This window comes from Carassius auratus, chromosome 14, assembly GCF_003368295.1.
Source record: "Carassius auratus strain Wakin chromosome 14, ASM336829v1, whole genome shotgun sequence".
Lineage (NCBI taxonomy): Eukaryota > Metazoa > Chordata > Actinopteri > Cypriniformes > Cyprinidae > Carassius > Carassius auratus.
In genome coordinates this window covers 13,180,011-13,200,530 of record NC_039256.1, presented here as the reverse complement: position 1 = coordinate 13,200,530, position 20,520 = coordinate 13,180,011, and the positions used below count along the sequence as shown (strand labels likewise).

At 36.6% G+C, this 20,520-nt stretch overlaps 1 protein-coding gene and 1 pseudogene across 4 annotated transcripts in view; both read left to right on the top strand.

Moving 5' to 3' along the window:
- Positions 1-10,396, top strand: part of LOC113113301 (tetratricopeptide repeat protein 27-like) — a 72,472-nt pseudogene extending 62,076 nt beyond the window's left edge.
- Positions 10,397-14,803: 4,407 nt separating this feature from the next.
- The window catches only part of LOC113113694 (latent-transforming growth factor beta-binding protein 1), a 72,590-nt gene continuing 66,873 nt past the window's right edge, over positions 14,804-20,520 (top strand). For 2 of the 4 annotated variants that reach the window (XM_026280095.1, XM_026280093.1), the window contains exons 1-2: positions 14,808-15,551; positions 16,436-16,506. In XM_026280095.1, the coding sequence (XP_026135880.1) occupies positions 15,211-15,551; positions 16,436-16,506 (412 nt within the window). In that variant the 5' untranslated portion in view covers positions 14,808-15,210. Of the gene's footprint in view, positions 15,552-16,435; positions 16,507-20,520 lie in introns of all 4 variants that reach the window. The other 2 variants (XM_026280094.1, XM_026280092.1) reach the window with 2 other exon arrangements.

Below are 20,520 nucleotides of genomic sequence, written 5' to 3'. Positions count from 1 at the left end.
TAGCTATTTGACTATTTCTTTTTTTCTTTCATTCTTTAGTTATTTCCTTTTTCATGCTTTTACTTTTGGATTTAGAGTTATTATAAAGTTGTTTTTGTTTTGTTTTTCAAAGTGAATATCTCTTTGTTTAGAGTATTGCACTGCTATCTTTATCAACATGCTAACTTCAGACTCTGGAATCAACCAATGAGTAGTTTACAGTAATCATGTCGACTACCTGTACTTTTTAGATCAACCTTTCTACCTAAAATGCTCTCTTTTTAATTCATTGCCGCATGCTAACTACAACTTTGCCTAAACCAGTTTTTGGAAGGGAGAGCATAAAACTACTTGTTGATTAGCCATACATGGTTTAATAGAACAGTACATCCACATGCAAGCAAGCAACTTCTGTTAACAATAGTTCTGCCAAAACACACTGGTCTTCCTGTTTTGTGTGTGGTAGGGAGAAGGCATTCCACACCCTTCAGGAAGCGCTCAAGTGTAATTATGAGCGATGGCAGATCTGGGAGAATTTCATTGCTCTGTGTGTGTAGATTGGGCGAGTTCAGTGAGGTTATCAGAGCCTACCATCGGCTCATGGACCTCAAGGACAAATACAAGGATGTGGAGGAGAGTCAGCCTCGCAGTTATTCTCCGGTTAACCCCAAACTCTTTATTTTTGCGTACATTTCAAGATCGTCTAATAACATAATAGTGAACACTTCTTCTGGCTTGTGTAACCAGTGTAAAGCAGCTTGAGTCTAGTTTGTGTCTCATGTGCTGCTGTCATCACTGCTCCCACCACACTAACAGCTGAAACAATCATGTGAGAGGCCGTGTGTGTGTGTGTGTTGAAGTGAGATTTGATGAGTGAATGTTTGTGTGAGAGAAGAGAAGAGGTGATTTCAGCACAGTTGGGCTTCTGCCTGCTCACTTTCATCCACACGGCTCTGTTTTAAACACACACCCTGCATGTGTCTCTGCATCCATGGCCCATCACACCTCTCCTTTGTCATCTGTGGATCTAATAGCGCTGCTATAACCAGCTCTATGCCATTTAGACATGTTTGTGCTGCGGCTGGTTGATGCACCAGCTGCTATGTCCTATAAAATGCGTCATTTGTTTTATCATTTGGAAGTCAAATTGCCTGGGTAGTTGTTTACCTCCTTTACTTCGCAGCGGCTCCGGGGTCACCATGGTGGCAGTTAATTATGTTTTATTTTCTAAGGAATTATGGCTGTACCTTAAAGAAGCTGTTTTGTGCTTCTCTGATTTTTAAACACCTACCTCCTACTTTAATGAATAGAAAGTTCAAAAGAACAGCATTTATTTAAAAAATATATACATTTCTTACATTTTTCTGATGTTTTATTTCTTGCAGTGGAACTTGATTTTACGTCATTGCAACTAATTCTAGCAACTGTGATTTTACAGTAGGTACAGAAAATAAGTCAAGTCAAATCTGCTTTGTCAATTCTTTATCAATCGTTGTCAAATAAAAAATAAATTAGTAGGCTGTACACCTATACATTATCCCTACTTACATTGTCACTTCTAACTTCATTTCCCGGTTTCCCCCCTGGTTTTCAACTTTTCAGATTATTCGTTTACATCTGGTGAGCAGCTAGTAGATCATCAATTAAAAGTTGTGATGTGAAAGCACAGAAGTTGAAAAGGTCATCGCTAGCACTCGCCTCCAGCCTCACTGAGAGTTTCAGACTGTAATTGGGATCTGGGCGCTTGGCTGGACTCAAAATCACCACTCACATCACTCTTTTTTTTCCTCACTTCATCATCTCTCTCTCTCCATACATAAACCCTTCAGATGCGTGTTGGTGGCAAATTAGATGAGAGCATCTGTTAATAAGGCAAATGCTGTGCATGTGTGCAAACATCTTGGTATATAGTCATAAGACCAGTCTCATTCCACAGAGACCGAAAAAGAGAGACCATCCTCCCTCATCCTGAGATAAAAAAAGATGGATCTAATACAGTATCCTCTTCTCTCTCTCTCTCTCTCTCTCTCTCTCTCTCTCTCTCTCTCTCTCTCTCTCTCTCTCAGTACCATTCTTCATTCCCTCATTTCTCTCAGGGGAATGTTACCACTCTCCTTAATTTCACGCTATAAGTGGATCGTGCAGGAATTACACCCAGTCCCAGACACCCATTCAATTTCCTCTTAAACTTATCACTTCCCCCATCATGGGGGGTGGGGGGGGGTGGTCTTATCCAGTCATTTCACATGTTCCACATCACCAACGGACAATTACAGATACCATCCTGACAATTTTAGTTTTATTTAAATTTTCCTTTGTGTGTGTGTATAATTTAAAAAAAGGATGGATTAATGGGTGCAAAAATATTTTTTTTCCCTAAATGTATAACACATTATCTAAACATGAACAATGAAAAGCAAACTCACAAATGCTACCTAGGTCTCTCATGCTTACTAACATTTAATCAAAATATTTTACTGCTGTGAAATATTCTTATTAAAATAATTTGTCTGTTTTTATATATATATAAAAGATGTATTCCTGTGATGGCAAAGCTGAATTTTCAGCATGATCCTTCAGAAATCGTTCTAATTTGTTAGAATTGTTCTTTGAGGAGTAGAAGTTCAGAAGAACAGCATTTATTTCAATAGAAATCTTTTGTATCTTTATAAATGCCTTTGCATTTTTCATCAGTTTTATTGCTGCATTAATACTTGCTGAATAAAAATGTTAAAAAACCTTTTAAAATGTAGTGAATATAGATATAGACCGTATATTCGTATATCTTGGTTTAAAAACAAACAGATATTTTACATTTATTAACATTTTTAATCCAATGACAAATGTTTTTTTTTTTGTTTTTTTTAAATTGTATACAAAAGTGAATTCATCATGTGGTGTTGAGATGATGGCCACTGTCCAAATAGTTTGAGGTAGAAATGTGGTTCTCTGGTTTCGAGGGTGAAAAATGAGATTTCAGAGGCAAAGCCGCTGGAGGAAGTCTGAGGAGAGTTTGCAGATATTACACCACTGACTTGAATGACAAAGATCTCCGCGCATCTGAGCAGCCGGAAGAAATCCAGAGGTGAATGAAAGAATCAGGAGAGATGGTGATGTGAAGATGAAAAAGTGATAGCTGTAAGGAAAGAGAAAGGCACTGAAGGACGTACTTTTATTTCAGGAATGTGTGCTGTATATTATCATGCTTTCGTGAAGGATGTGACCACACAGATACACTGTCATGAGAACGTGGTCCACATAAAACACACTGATCTCTGTGGAGGCTGTTTACTCGAATTAAATAGCTTTGCTTTATATCAGTCTTTGCAGTTAAAGTGTGAACATCAGTCTTGTCTGAAACACACACACACACACACTCTTGCATTCTTTCTCTGTCTGTCCAAGAGCTGTCATTGAACAAAAGTGACAGTAAAGACATTTGTTGAAAAATATTAGTATTTCAAATGTTGTTGTTTTTTCTTTTAAACTTTCTATTCATAAAATAATCTTTAATGTATTAGTCAAAAAAAATACTAAGTACAACAGCACAACTTTTTCCGCATTGATAAGAGGTTTTTGTGTTTTGTTTTGTTTTATTTTGAGCAGCAGATCAGCATTTTAGAATGTTCCCTGAAGGATCATGTGACACTGAAGACGAGTAAAAGCAGCTGAAAGCTTTGCTGATAATTACCCAGAATTACTTTCTATAAACCTACTGATTAAATATGAACAATAACTTTGCCATTAAAGGAATAAATTACATATTAAAATTGAAAACAACTGTTTTCTATTTTAATAATAGTTTTTATAAGTTTTTACGTTTACTAACCATCTTTTGATCAAATAAATAGAGCCTTGGTGATAAAAAAAAAAAAAACATTGATCCCAAACTTATGAACTGTAAAGCAAGTATAATATATATTCATATGACACTTTGATATAAATATATATATATAAATAACTTTTTATTTTTATGAATTTCATCATGTTACTACTTAATGAAACAAGGCAAACTTGTGCATAAGCAAAAACGCCCCTCTCCTTTTCACACACAAAGAGTTAATGACCACAATTTCTGGTTCTGCTTTAGTAATTGCAGTGCCGTTTGGAGCTTGTTAGTTATAGAGCATACAGACACAAAGATACATGTGGAACACTGTGTGAAGGCTGTGATTAATATCTCTTGCACACACGCGTGCACACACACAAAGAGGAATGTGGAGCCCAGCGTTCAGGTCAAGTTTTCTGATAGTTTAGTGAAGTTTAAGGGTGTGGTGTGCTTAGTTTAGATTTTGGAGTTTGAAGAGAAAGCCTTCTCTGTCTCTGTGACACACACACCCACACATACTTAACAGCTTCCCCCCAGGAAATCAGAGACTTCTGAATAGTCACACCTTACTGAAGGCTTCACAGACTCTGGTATTAACATCCGTTTCAGGTAATTTGATTTAGACTGCACTAAATGCAAGTGTAAACAGTCAAAACACACACAAACACACATATATATACACGTTCGCACAAAGATGATCAAAATGCAGTTACTTACTATCCAGGTATAAACTGCAATTTTATAATGCAATAAAAAAAAAAAAAAAAAAAGCACTTCTCCAGACAGCGAAGGTCAAGTCTGAACTTTCCTCCTGGTCTCTCTGGCACATGTACAGACTCTCGAGTGTCTGCATTTGTTTGTGTGGTTGAGTGAAAACAGTGCTTCTAATCTCGCAGCTCTGCTGGTGGCATGTAGTGTGTGTGTGTGTGTGTTGGAGATGCAAAGAGCTCCTGGTTTAATTTATTAGTTTCATTTATTATTCATTAAGTTGCATAAATTTTCTTTTTAATGCAAGAGTAGTGCTTGGGTTAATGTTTCATTGTGTACTAATCATGCAATTGCAATTTGCCTCATTAAACTAAACTAACACACTCATGCCCAATCAGCAAAGTAAGTGTGTGTGCATCATTTTTTATTAAAATTGTCAGTCAGAAGGCAGACAAATAGAGAGACGAGCTTCAGAAACTGTGAGAGCAAAAATCTAAGTAGTGTTTGGCTGTCACATGGTCAGGACAGAATAAAGGTTAAGGAATAGAAGGTGGAAAGAGAGAAGGAATGCAAAGAAAGAGTTAAAAATAAAGCGATGCACAAGCCAGGAACATCTGAGAATGTAGAGGTCAAGTTTAGGTATTTGTGTTTTGACTTCATAGCTAAGGTTAATCAGGAGCTGGGACAGGCACGGCAGAGGGTACGTCAACCCTAAATTAGTTTTTGGATTGGATTTTCATTATTTGTTCTTAAGTTTAAACAGCAGTTACCCTACTTTTTTTGTTATAAGTGCCTAGAACTATTATTTTTCTGCATTCGGTAACCTGACCCAAGAAAAGAAGCGCCTGTGATTCTTCTGCATCTGGTGAAATATATATCTTCAAAGCTCTGTAAGTCTTTTTGGATTGAAAGCGTTTGTTAATGTAGCTTGAAGAGCACAAAGATTCATCATTGAATCTTCACAGTGGGCTTTCTAGCATGGTTCTGCACCTATAAAAATATATCGATTTACCAACTCAAGCTAATCTTGAAACTCAGTTTTACATGGAAGACATAGCTTTTATAGGTGGTCGCTTTATTACCTTTCATCTGGTTTGGTCACAGTCTAACTGCGTTTTTATGTGTGTGATTGTAGGCGCTACAGTTTCTAAATTAAGCGCATCGGTGTGAGACCCAGGCAGCTGGATGGAGGAAAAGACATGGGCAGCTTCAGATCTGTGCTGAAAGGTGCCAGAGATATGGCTAATAGTGAGATTTTATACACACACACAAGGACATACATGAAGAACACAACAGAATTGTGTTCCTGCACTCATTCAGAGAGTCACTCTATCATGGCTAATGTGGCAGCGCGTGATCGTAGCGAGAATCTGAAAGGGCTGATGGATTGAGAACAAGGAGCAAGAGCAGGAATGGCAAACAAGCTTTTTACCCCTTTGACCTCCAGCAGAGACTGACTTCTTTTTGTGTGTGTGTGCACGTGTGCCTGTGTGTGTTTACCAGATGGTTTGAGTTGGGAGAGATGTTGAGGATTTGGTGAGTGAGTGTGTGTTGAATTAAACATCAGTAGGGACAGAGCACAGGTTTTGGGTGGAATAGCAATTCTTTCTCCATTTCTAACCATCTAAATTTCTGTCTTAAAGGTCCATTGAAGTGTCTTGAAACACGCAGAGTTATGCTATGTCATGTGGTGATGTAATTTCAACTGTAACAGGAAGACGGGGTGGGACATATCTAGAATAGCCAGTAGTGATTATATATGTAATAATATAATAATAATAATGATAGTTCCTTATTCCCCATATAGTGCACTATGTGCCTTTCAGCATACAGAAAATAGTAATTCTGTGAACAAGTGATCTATTTCAGCCGCAGTTTTAGCATTTATTTATAGTGTAGTGGGGTGGGACATTTCAGATTCTAGAGAGCATTTGATTGGACAAAGTTTGATGAGATGCTGAAGTGCAGGGTGACATCGTTGATTTATATTGCCGGAAGTGAGAGACGATGTAAGTTTTGAATTCTTATATCTTCTAAAACAAATTTTGGCATTGTTTGGGCACACACTAAATTAAAGATAACTTTGGCTAACATATTCATACTAAAAGTACATTTTGATTTCATTGGCACTTTAAAAATCAAACTGTCACATCAGGTTATTCTCAGCTCAGCTGGCACTGAACATGCACAAGCTTGTCTGACTGAAAACATAATCTTGCTCAAATGTTAGTTTCCCATCTTTTTAGTTTCTTTCCGCTTATTCCATCTCACACATTCTCTCCATCAGCCTGTTGTCCTGAGTTTGCAGGCTGTTTGTTGTTAAACTTAATGATTCATAAAGGGGGCAGCTTGGCAAATGTAGCAGAACCTTTCCTTTGTGTGTGTGTGTGTTTGGGGAGGATCGATCGATATAAGGGTGAGAGAAGTGTGTGAGCATACTTATGAGATCATTCTTCACTGGGTTGTGTGTTATCTTGTGCATTTGTAAAGATCTTGTTTGTATTCATATATGTGTTTGTTGCTGTGTGCATTATAGCTCTGCGTGTGTGTGTATGTGTGTGTGTGTGTGTGTGTGTGCGTTTGTATGTAATGTGAATGAGCTCTGCACTTATTAATCACATCACTTTTCCTGCTATCGCCTCTTCAGGCAGAAACATGAGGAGACGAGAGAATGCAAGACTGAAGTAATGAATTTTGGATTGATGGATGGATTGACTAGAATTTAGCAAGAAATAATTTAGAAAGAAAAAGTGAGAATTTAGAAGGAAAGAAGGGGCAGCAAAAAATGCAAATAAATAGAGAGAGAGAGAGAGAAAATTTACACAGCAAGAATTTATAAAAAAAAATCAAGAAAGAATTTAAAGAAAAACTTTTTTTTGAAAAAGTTACATTTAGTTAGAATGTGAATTTAAAAAAGGAAAAACCAGGATATTTAAGAAATTTTAAACACATAATTTAGAGAGAATTACAATTAGAATGTCGAAAGGAAAAAGAAAAACAATCAGAAAAAGAAACATTTAGAAAGAAAATAAAATGTAGAAAGAAAATAATTTTAAAAGATTTAGAATGAGAAATTTTAAAGAGAATGGAAGAATTTAAAATGAATTTTGGAATTTATGAAAGAAGGGAATTTAAAAAGAATGAAAGAAAGAAAGGGAGGGAGGGCTGAAGTACGGAGAGAATCAAGGAAGGGAAGAAGAAATATAAAGAAGAAGAAATTGAGAAGTAAATCACAGAAGCAAAAAATTAAAGGAAATGATGGAATGAAAGACAAAAATACAGGCCTGCAGAGATGAGAAAGTGAGGAAAAACTGAGAAACTGAGATAGAGAGAGGCACTGAGGTAGACGTGTGTACTCATGAAACAGTTTCTTTCCTCCATATGCGTGTAGACAGTACACTAAAGCATTCTGGGAATGCACCTTTTCAGGAAAATAAAAATACCTTTGCACACAATTAGTGTTATTTTTAGAATTCTAAAATAGCCATATTTTTAGCCATACTTGATAATCATATTCTGCTGCAGTCTCTGCTTATTATAAGTATCATTGTAAAAAAAAATGCGTAGACTAGGTGTGTTGAATGACTGTTTTAATGGTGTTGGATGTTTCACTAATACCTGGATTGATTAAACATGAGTCGCTCAGAGGCCGTGATCCATCACTTAATGTGAACAATACTACACACGCACACGACTATGATACAGAAAATAATGACCAACTCTTTGTATTAGGCCACAGACCTTGATATTGCATCACCTGACCTTAAGTGACCTTTAACAGCCGTCACACTCACTGTCTCCCCTCGCTGGCTGTGCAGCATACAGATGCTTCATGTTCCAGCGCTGCCCTCTCTAAACTGCCGTGACTCTACTGTGGATGAAACTCCTCAGTACTTCCTGTCTCTTTGTCTCTGTCTCTCAGTTTCTATCAGCTGTAGCAGGTCTAAGCGCAGTCCTCAAGAGGCTCTACAGTTGCTGTCTTCAGCTTGACTCAGTTTCAAGAGCCTGGTCACTAAAGCCAAAGTGAGTTTCGCACACACTCAGCTCTTAAAGTCTTTAGCTTTAAGGGTTTTGCTAAAGTTTTTTTTAAAGCGATCAATAAAACAGGCCTCTCTTGTTTTGTAAAAATTGGCCATTTCTGAATATTTAATGCTATTACACATTTAAGTCAATAGTGTTCACAACTCATTTTACTTTCATTGTGACAAATCCAACAAAACTGGATATTTAATAAGAAAATGTAGAATGGAATTTTTTTTTTTTTTTTATACTGTTCATACATTTTTTTGTAAGTTAATACATGTATTCAGAAAGGGTGCATCTTAAATTGATCAAGGTGACAGTAAAGACATTTATAATGTAAAACAATTTACATTTTAAATAAATAGTTATTTTTGTAGAGTTTTTGAAAAATATTAAGCAGCACAATAGTTTCACCATCAGTAATAAATAAGATATTAGAAACAAATCAGCATATCATAATGATTTCTGAAAGATCATGTAAACTGAAAACTGGAGTAATAGCTGCTGAAAATAACAGAAATAAATTGCATTATAAAATATATTAAAATAGAAAGTATTTAATATTTTACAGTTTTTACTGTATTTTGATTAAAAAAAAATGCAGCCATGGTGAGAATAAGAGACTTCTTTCAAAAACATAAAAAAAAAAAAACGTATTGACCCTAAACTTTTGAACAGAAGTGTATATCAGAAAATGATTGGATAAAATTTTCGATTTTCCCATTTTTTTGTTTTGCTTTCTCTTCACAGCAGCTGTACACTGAAGTTACCACAGGTGAACTCCATGATGACCTCAGAGGTGATGTCACAGAGCTGGAGCAGCTCGTCACAGAGCTGCAGGACCTGAGTGCCCAGCTACGCAGCCAATGAGAACCTACGGCACTGTTTTCTACCTCCCTTTGATCCTGGGGGGCTTAGGGCTTCTGTCGCTTGTTAAATCAACAGGAGAAAACTTAAAAGACTTGAAAAATGACTGAGTTAAAGATATTTGTCATCATGACCTGATCCAGGGTCAGCTGTCTTTGTCCTAGTCAGAGCTCCTGTGACACACACTGTGATTTTAAGGTCCCTGAGGCTGGCAATGAACTTCCTTTGTTCAACAGTGCCTCATTCCAATAAATAGTACACAGTCTCTTTCTTACATACAGTTTTTAATCCATGTGCTTGTTTTTTGAACTTGTGTAGAACATTAAGTCAGAGTTGAATAAAATGAGTGACAACTGACAGCTAGGTCAAGTAACATCATATCCATTGAAACAGTTAAAGTCAAGATGAGCTCTTTTGAGTTTGTATCTAGGCCTAGAGTTCGAGTCAAGACCAAGACTAGAAAAGGGTCGTGTTTGAGTCTGAATGCTCCCGTGACTGACAAAACTAAAACAGTGGAAACAGTCTTGAACTCAGGACAGACTCAGTGAATTGTGTATTATCATTTTAACTGGAGGCCTTTCCTACAGCTGTCATATTAAGCACCCTCCTCATCCTGTCTCTACTGTCTATTTTGTGCTCTACCAAAGGGAGTGTTTCGGAGATTGCTATCATGATATCTGGATATGTGCCTCTGTTGGGCACAAAATGTAAACACTGACAATGTTTGCTATAATTTACTTCAGCAATCTTTATCCATGCTAAACTTAACCCTTGGTTAATGTATCTAAGACTACCTTTAACCTGGGGTTCACCAAAAGTTTGACTTCTGAATTTAAAATGCTGGTTATTATTATAACTGTGGGTTAATTGTTTAAAATTTGGAAAGTCCATATTTGATTATTTAAAAGTATAACAGGAACACATTATCATGAAAATGTTTGGGGTCTGTAAAATATTTTAAGTATTTTTCAAAGAAGTCCCTTATGCTCACCAAGGCTTCATATATATATATTTTTTTAAATAAAAGAAATACAATGAAACCGTAATACTGGGAAATCTATTTTAATATATTTTAAACTGTAATTTATTCCTATGTTGGCCTAGACTTTAGCGTCACATGATCCTTCAGAAATCATTGAAATATGCTGATTTGGAGCTCAAGAATTTTTTTTATTATTATTATTATCATAAATCTTTTGCAGTGTTATAATGTATTTACTCTCACTTTTGATCAATTTAGTGTGTCCTTGTTGACCTGAAGTAGTGTTATTTTTTATTTTACTGACCATACATTTTTTAACAATACTGGATATAAAGTATGTATTAGATTATGTCATTGAGAGCTAGCAGAGTCCGGCCTTTCTGAGCTTTTTGAATGTTGATATATTTGATTGTCCAATTCTAGTGAGATTTTAGAGAAATTTATTTTTTAACTGATTTCTCACAAATCCAGACTCTCTTCCTTTCTTGAAGCCTGTCTTGCTTGCACATATCTCTGTGCCTGTCCTCTGAGAAATTACATCATGCTAATAATTTTTCTGCATGGTATTTGAGCATTAGACAAAATCTGTAAGTAATTAACTTTCATTGTGATTGCATTTCTTTGTTTGCTTGACCGTTAACAAGAAACAAGGAAATTGGCAGTGTTTGGTTATTCGTCATATTCATCGATGTACAAATGATGCAAGAACATCGCCTATAGTAAGTTGCCCAGGAGAACCTACAGGATAGCTGGGTGCTAAGAAACATGAGTCTGACACAAAGCAAACATCCTGTGTCTGTTCTTGGAACCACCAAGTGAACTACTTCCAGCGATTATGCAACGTCAACACACTATAGCAGAGATATTTAATATCAATGCCACATATGTTTGGCATGTGTTGCTCTGTTCTTCTGAATAGAGTGCTCCAGTGATGACGTGCTATTTTTGGCCAATGCACAACTTTTATGAATTGTGATGCTGAAATACAGTTGCCAGAAGTGAAAATGCTAAATGTAGACTACAAAATGAATTACCTGGGTCACATGACTTTATCTTTTGGTCTTCAAACAATTTCACTGAAAGTTTGAGTTTAATGTGATCTTAAGGCTGGAAGCAGACTAGCGAGTAGGTGTTACCTGTTTGCCGTGGAAATGACCTCTGTTGTCCCATCTAGTCACTTGTTACCAAAAGAAGAGTACATAAGTAATATACTTTGTGAACAAGTTTTGATCATTTTAACCACAGAGCTTATTTCTGGCATTTAAACAAAAACCCAATGGCGTTGAGACAATAAAACCAGGAAATTCTAAAATGCTAACTCGCTTCTCTTGTGACCTGCAGCACTATATGCTTTTGGAAGCTAGCAAGACGTGCCTAAAATAAATATCAAGCTGTCCTCAAGGTTGCAGTTGTCTAAATGGCAAATACTTTAGCTAAGGTAGCATCTAAAACCAAAATGAGTGTTTGAAAACCCTGTATTACATTAGAGAGTTGCTGACAGAAGACATTTGCATCCCTCCCACCGGGGCTGCCCTGCTGGCTGTGACAACAATCACAAAGCACATTTTTAGCTACGTAAACTGTTAATTCCCCAGCACAGCTCTCCTTCCTCCCGCAGGGTTGTGGTGATACCACTAATACAGTGTGAAGTTCCTGTCCTCCCTCTGTGGGCTGCATTTATGACTGCTGTATCATTTAATTGTGTCCCTGCCGTCTCACGTACAAATGAACAACTTAAGAACCCGATTGCCATGCTTATGTTCTTTGGCAGTTTATAAAGTATAGCTGTAAAAGTTGAATGTGTTTGAGTACTACTGTACTGATGAAATGGTTTAGATTTGGATAATCTCAAGAGGTGAGTTTACAAAATAAGGGGTTGTTTCCCCCAAAATGAAAGTTCTGTCATCACCAGGGACGAGGGCTGCAATCTAGCTTTATTCTGTATGCCCTATGTACACGGCGTTGGTTGTCTGTGTGTAACAATGCCTAGTGTATTGTCCCTGTTAAATAAACTAATAAAATAAAATTTAGCAATCATATTTGTGATTTTCACTTTCTGGACGATAAAACTAGTGATAAATTTGTAGAATAAGCGTAGTCTTCAACAAGTCCTTTCCAGAAACCAGAATGATTGACAGCTGAAGATGGGTTATTTTGATTGGCCCAATGCACAGACCACTCAGAGCACCCTAGCAACTGCAAAGCAACATTTTAAAAGCCTCCCAGAACACCTTAGCAACTGTATAAAATGATACATTTTATTTGAAATAGTAAGTTTGCCTTTGTATTCCTTGCACATGACTGGCTGACAAGAGTACTGCTGTTATTTACTGCTCACCGCCTGAATAATTGAAGCAATTAAGCCTATTTAATTAAAACTTTTTACTTTTTTTTCTTTATTACTATCAATTTTGAGAGCATTATTACTAATGTTAGAATTACTGATTGTATGCTTTCCCTCCTGTTACTTTACAATTATTGGAGTTAGTGTTATAATTATTATTCACATGGCTGGGAATGACACAATTGTGTGCAAATCCCCATTGAAGTCTTGATACAATTTATAGGAGAGTGTGGTGTAAACTACTTTGTTAAAGCATGCCAAAATCTTGCCATTAACATTGTATTCGCTCTCTCTTCTGCTCATCTTTTAGTTATGATGGTCATTATTTTAAAACTAAAAATAGCTGTGACCAAAGAATAGCTTTATGACAGCTCTCTCCCTCTTCGTTACTAAACTGAATTTCCCTTTTAAACTCTAGCCATTAGACCTGGCAGATGTAACAGGAACTGTCTTTTAATTAAATTAGTGATCATCAGTTGATGAAAAAAAACTGTAATGTGGCAATATTCTTCAGAAAAGAGATTGACTGTGCATGTACATTTATAAGAATTGACTGTTTATCACCTGTTGAAACAGAACGATTTCTTTCAAGACATTCGGTTCATCTCAAGGATGATCTCATGCAATCAATAAATCAGTCTGAAATCTCCTTCCAAATACTCCAAAGCTTAAGAGGAATGGTATTCCATGTCTGTCTATCTGTCTCTCTGGCTGTCTCACCCACGCATATAGAGTGGGCTGAGCTCAGTCTAGACCTAAAATGATCTTGATCTAACCAGATTCTGAGTCACCTTTCAGTAATGCCATAAAGACATTCTGGTAATCCAGATAACAAGCATCTGAAATTGGTTGAAATCTAATGTAAATTTCATACATTTGCTTCAGAACTTACCCTGACATCTTCACATGGTTACATGACAAGGACATATTGAGGTCAGAATCACTTAATGGATGTTTTTAGTAGTTTATGTAATTGACAAGTGACCAAATCTTAAAAGTAAAATTTTTCTTAGTGTGATAAACATTTTACAAAATACTGACCTTTTGTGTTTTTTTTTTTTTTTTTACACACTGTAAGGAACATTTCGTGCAATGGGAAGTTTCCATGGATGTGGATGATCTTTGACAGCAAAGGGGTTAAAGGTTCTTCATGAATAATCTGCCAATAATGAAACATTTTATTTTTAAGAGTGAAGCTGGTTAGTCAGTTTGGTGAGTAATGCAATGCATTGCATTTAAGGGCAAATTCTTCCAGTAAGCCAGATTAGACATGACGATATAGCCAGTTTATCCTGAAAAACCGCAATTATCAGTTTCAATGGCAATATTTCCAAAGAGATTCAAGATTCAAGATTTGTGTTCGTCACATACATAATTGTATAATGCACATTAATAGTCCAATTATTGCCAATAATCTGGGTAAGGAATTATACAGATTAGGATGTCTGCATTACATGGACAAATATATTCAAACTTGTTTATATTATACTTACCAATGCCATGTGTTTTTACTGACATTTTATAGCTCTTGCTTTTATGGCTGCTTCAGATGTAAAATGTTGGCCACTTCTGGGACACCAAACCATCTTTGTCAATTACATAAACTACTCAAAACATCCATTAAGTGATTCTGACCTCAATATGTCCTTTTCATGTAAAGCGGCAACCATGTGAAGGTGTCAGGGTAAGTTCTGAACCAAATGTATGAAATTTACATTAGATTTCAACCAATTTCTGAGGCCCCCCAAAGTGGTGTCGTCTTCTCTTCTACATATGCACACTTTGTGTGGTGGATAAAGCATTTACTGTGATTATGGTTGCTGGAATTATGTGCATAATAATAGTGTTCTGTTTACACAAGCTTCAGCTTTAATTCCAGCAGTGGTGTTTGATTCTAATTTAATTTCTGGTTACTTTTGTATAAGCAATATTGAGGTTCAGTCCCCAGTTGATGCCCAGTGTAATATCTTAAGAACCATGCACTGGAATATCTGATTTATTTTTTCTTAAAAAGAAGTGTGGAACAGTGGAACTGTTGCCTGCACTCTGTGACAGGCTTGACTTGTGTACCAATAAGAACTCCATCCCTGACGTCATGAATGCAGGAGATTGGCTATATGGAGCTCGAACACAAACTACTGCCCTTACACACACACGCGCTCAAACTTCTAAGAGTTTTCGAACTTTCGAACTCGAGTTCTCATCGCGCACGCGAGCTCTCTCGCCGCATTAACTCCCGTTTTCCCCGATTTCCGTTTCATGCTTTAAAACTCTCTTTCACTCCAAGCATTTCCCCCTTTTAAGTTATGTTTGCCCCGAAGTGTTTTCTTATGGCGAATAGATGACAGCGCGCGAGGGTTTACAAGCGACAGAGCTGCACTTCTATAGTTTTATTTTTGTGTCTTTCTATCTAACGTTCTAGCGTGTAAATATAGTACAGAGTGGTTCTTTCAAACTTTACCAACACTTTCACTTCCAATGGATATGGCTGTGCTCATGTGGGACATCATTGTTTCTTTAATGTTATTGATTTCTCCGGATTTGCTCTCGGCGGATAAGAGCGGCTTCAGGAGACTGTACGTGCTACAGCCGGGACCGAGCGGTACGGACGGGGTTCACGTGAGCTCCATTTCATCGCTCTCGGGAGCGTCGGGACAGCCGCACTCCTACAATGTGGAGCTCAAAGCCAGCTTCGGCGGCCAGGTCCGGACGCGCAGAATGGGTCACCATTCGAACCCGAACACAAACCCGAGCATTCCGATACGTCAGGACGCGCAGCCTGGCAGACACACATCCAGCCATCATATGAAAATGTCAGGGTAAGATCAGAGCCAAATATATTAATATATATAAGACTTTACGTAAACTGTCGACCAACAGCGTTTATAGTTATTTATTTATTTATTTATTTACTTTATTATAATTATGACCAATACGTTACCGATTAGTAGGCATTGGAGTCGGACAACAACAGTAAAAACACTGATTATGTATAGGCTAGTCAATGATCGGTAAGTCAAACCGATTATTGGGCTGTGTGTAGTTTACAGTTCGATACAAAGAAATATAAAAATGAGCCACAAGAAGGAAAAAATTATATGACCATTTCTAAAAAGTATTCTCAAGTAAAAAGTATTCTCAATGCAGAACTGAAATTTTAACATAATACTGTTAAATAGAAACTATCGAGAATGTGACAGTGTTGTTTCTTAGAGGTCTGAATCTTGCATTAGATTTCCAATGATGTTAGCAGCCAGGTGTCATTAAGGAGCAATAGTTTTGATAAGGCAGCCATTCTACAGTGATCATAACATTCTAAAACAATGTAACCTGTTGTTTTACGAAGCCATGTGAGCCAGTTTCAATGTAGGCTACTGGCTTCCCTAGCAATGAACCTGATGCCCCTTAAAAAGTTTCAGCTGGCCATTCACAAAGATTTTTCCACATTCCCTACAATCAGGAAGAGTATTGAGTGTTTCCCAGCCCTGTATTTCTTTATATTTTCTGCAATTTGGATCAGTTCCTCTCACTTTGCTCTGAAGTACAGTACAGCTTTGGCCCCGGGCCCTCATGTCACTTCAGTCAGAGCAGACTTGCGTCAGAAACTGCTCTGGGTGGGCGAGGAGATTGACCGGTGGGGTTACAGTAAGGTTAGTAGGTCCATTCAGTTTGTGTGTGAGTGTGACTCTTGATGTCATTGCAGAGTGAACGTCTGTGGGGGGCAGTGCTGTGTTGGTTGGAGCAAAACCCAAGGATCTCAGCGCTGCACTAAACGTGAGTTATGACAACTCTTTTGAATCGTGCATGTTCTCTCAGGTTTTTCTTCTACACTGCACCTTACCTGAACTTCACTTTAAAATCTTGCTTGAAGAAGGGAAGTCCTTTAATCACCCTGAAAATCTAGTTCAGAATGTTTTTTTTTTTTGCTTTAGTTTTACACTGTTTTGCCAAAGACTGAGTGTTTCACATGAAATCAGTTATCTTAGGTATGTCAACAAAAATAGTTAAGCAGTCTTTAAACTCAACGGTATAGAAAAGGGGATTCAGTTTGACTTATTGCGGAGAGTTTAGGCTGCTAACACAAAAGCTGCAGCTTCAGTCATATTTAGGGTTCATCTAGGAGTTAATAATCCTGGCCAACAACATTTACTGATCACATACTGAAGTGCAGGCGAAAAAGACTCATCTTTTTCGCCTGCACTTAACCTACTAACACCAGTACTTTTCCTTTTCTTGTCTTTTTCATTTAAAAAAAAAAAAAAAAAAATTATATATACCTGGCTATGCGTTCTATACTAGACTAACTGACACTTGTATACTGTTGTTGTTCTCTTGTTGACCTGACTGCTTCTATTGTTCTCATTTGTAAGACGCTTTGGATAAAAGCGTCTGCTAAATGATTAAATGTAATGTAAATGTAATGGATTACATTTATGCCCTTTGGCTTCAAAACCTCGCTATGCACCTTTTAGCAAGACAATCATCCATGTCTTGCTCCATAGTCCCCTTGGTATAAAATGGTGTCTAGAAGATCCCTCTGGACACCAATGTGTGCTTAATATAAGTGAGAGAAATTGTTAATATTTAGTCTTTTTGACATCATTTTATGGTATCCTTCATAAACAACCAGACAGACAGCTTCAATGGCCACCTGTGAAGGAAGTCAAAACATTCTCGGTGAGATCTGAAGCGGAGGGATGGGGGTGTTTGGAAGGAGGGTGTGTATTGTTATCATAGGTGTAGATTTCGAGTGGGTGGTGCTGGATTGTTAAGGATAGCATAGATTAGCAAATACTCAGTATGTCAAAATATCCTCAAGTTACAAGCGAATCTAATCTGCAAGTTATTGCACTCAAAACCCATAGCACCAACTTGGGGCTTGTAAGGAAAAGAAATGCAAGACATGACAGAAATCTTTCAGTTAATGCATCGGACAGAAAGTACACAGGAAAAAAACTTGAAATACAATAATGGAAAACCAAGAGAGGAGTACAGAATGGCAAAGGGCAAAAGGTGAGAAATGTTGATGCTACAGAGAGTATGATAAACTAGTGGAAGACCTGGATCAGTTTCTCCTCATCCTATGTGTTTCTGCCAGCAGGTTATATAAGAACCAGTCACTTTATATGTGGAAGTACCTCCAGCACACATTCCTATTACCCACATTTTACACATATCCTAGACACTCAATATTGTGTCTACATCCCCTGTCTCCAGTGAGATTCCTCCTTCCTTTCCCTTGTTTTTCAGGAATGACAAATTTACTTTTTTTGTGTGTAGGGTCTATGCTGCCTCCAAGATTGTGTCTTGAATGTCTGCTGCATTTTGACAGAGTGTTTTGTCTTGGAACATTGCGTCAAACATCAGGTGTACATTTTACTAGTGTACAGTGATAATGCATCCAATTTTATCCGAGTGATCTTTCTCATACATTAAAGTCGGTCTTGGTTCCAGATGTCTATATTTGAAGGATATGTTTTTTTTTTCTCAACGGCTTATATGCAAGAAGCTAGTGAAGCCATAAGGAATATGTATATATATATATATATATATATATATATATATATATATATATATATATACAGCATTGTATAATAGACATATGCCGGTATTCAGTAATGCAATATATCACAGTAATATGCATGATATTGTTATCGTGGGCACTTCTAAATACTGTGAATAATTATAGATTACAAATTATTCCAAATTTGGCATTTTACGAATACTTTTCCCATCAACTGGTAAAAATGCACAACACCGCTGTATGCTGCTTGAAAGACTCTGTGCGATCTGATGTAAACAAGCAGGCATGAGAAGCACATGGGAGAACACATGATTGAAGAGCTGAATGAAAGCACATTCACTCTCAGACAGCAGATGGTGCTAAACTGCAGAAAATGCAGCCATTTCCCTAGAAACACATAAATAAAGTGGCTGCACTACTTTCTAAAACATATTTAAATAATTTTAAATAGCCATTCAGATTTGTGTATTCGTTATGGTGTTCATCACAAATACTTAAAGGTCCTGTTTTTCGTGCTTTTTTAAAGCTTTGATTGTGTTAACTGTGTGCAATATAACATGTGTTCATGTTTCGCGTGTAAAAAAACACTATATTTTTCACACAATTCACCTACCTGTATACCGCTGATTTCACTGTCACAAAAACGGGCTGATGACTTCCTTGTTCTATAAAGTCCCTCCTTCAGAAATACGTTACTGATTGGGCCAGCGGTTCCTGTGTTGTGATTCGACACCAGCTTAGAGCAGGCTGACCTCCTGGTAACGCAATTGGACTATTTTTTCAGAAGCAAGTGTGCAGGAGCATGTGCTGGAGATGTACTTATAATCACAGGAGCATTTTTACTAACGAGATGTGCATGGAAATCGCATTTGGTTTTTTGCACAGCCCTAACATATAGTTAACAAAGCTTAACGGACTCCAAGATGAAAATAACAGCGTTTCAACGACATGGCAAACGCGAAGGCAGCTCTTCCTTTTTCTCCGTCGGAGCGTAACAAGACCACGCCTCCTTTTTGTGAATTCATGTGGGCGGAGGTTAGTCAAAAAACTGTTTTATTGACGTCATTTTTTGTAGGTGAATTCTGTTAAATAAAATATCTCGCTTGGCATTGAACTTTGAGCTTTAGAATTTTACAGATATTATTTATACTCTAACAACAACATTACACATTAACTAAAGCTTAAAACATGGGATCACGAAGAAGGGGACCTTTAAATATTTAGACTTAAAAGGCTATTTATTTTCAATTTTTTTTTTCATTTTAATCTGGACCATAACATACCCTAGATATTGTTTGAAAGTGTTTTGATTCTTTATTGTTAATTCACACTTTACATGAGGACTTCATTAGTTAACATTAGTTAATTCATTAGTTAACTTAAACTACCAATAAAAAATTCTTCTAAACATTCATTAATCTTAGATATTTCAATATTTGATAACATGTTGTTAAATTCACAATTTGCAACTGTGTTATTTAATGAGCTAACATGAACTAAGACTTGTATTTTTTAACATAGATTAATTACTTCTGTAGCAAATGTAGCTATTGCTCATTTTGAATGTTAAGGGTTAACTAATGAGGTCTTATTGTAAAGTGATACCTATTGGTCTTTATAGTTCTTTTGCACTTTAATCTGTGTAAAACTTTTAACTTTATCTATTTTTCTGTATTGTTTTATTGTATTTAAATGTTTAAAAAAAAGTTATTTAACCTGTTATTCTGTATTATGACCAAATATCAATGCCGTGATAATATCGTATACCGTGATAAAAGCAATAGCAATTAATCGCAACAGGTAAATTTGATACTGGCACATCCCTGATGAACTGAGAATGCCTATTACATTTTCTATTCTAATTTTTCAGTAGCAGATACATGAGATACTTTCAAAGCTTAATATGCAGAAATAATAGTTTTGAAATCCTTTAAAAGTGTAAACATTAGGACACAATTAAAAAACCTTATATATTTGTTTGAACTCAGGCTCTCTTGTTAAACCAATGTTCTGAGTTTGGGGGTGGGATTATTTTTCATATTACTCAAATAGACTGACGTTATGATATATGTATTAATATTACAATATTAATTTATTAAAATCTCTCTATATATTAAAGAGAGCGAGAGAAAGAGTGGAAAAAAGAAAGTGTTTACAGAAAGAGGCCCTGTTTCCCTGTTTACACGGGCATTGGAATCATTTTAGAGGCCATCTGGAGCAAAAGCAGAGCACATTCCTGCTTCAGCCATCCTTTTATTTTCAAT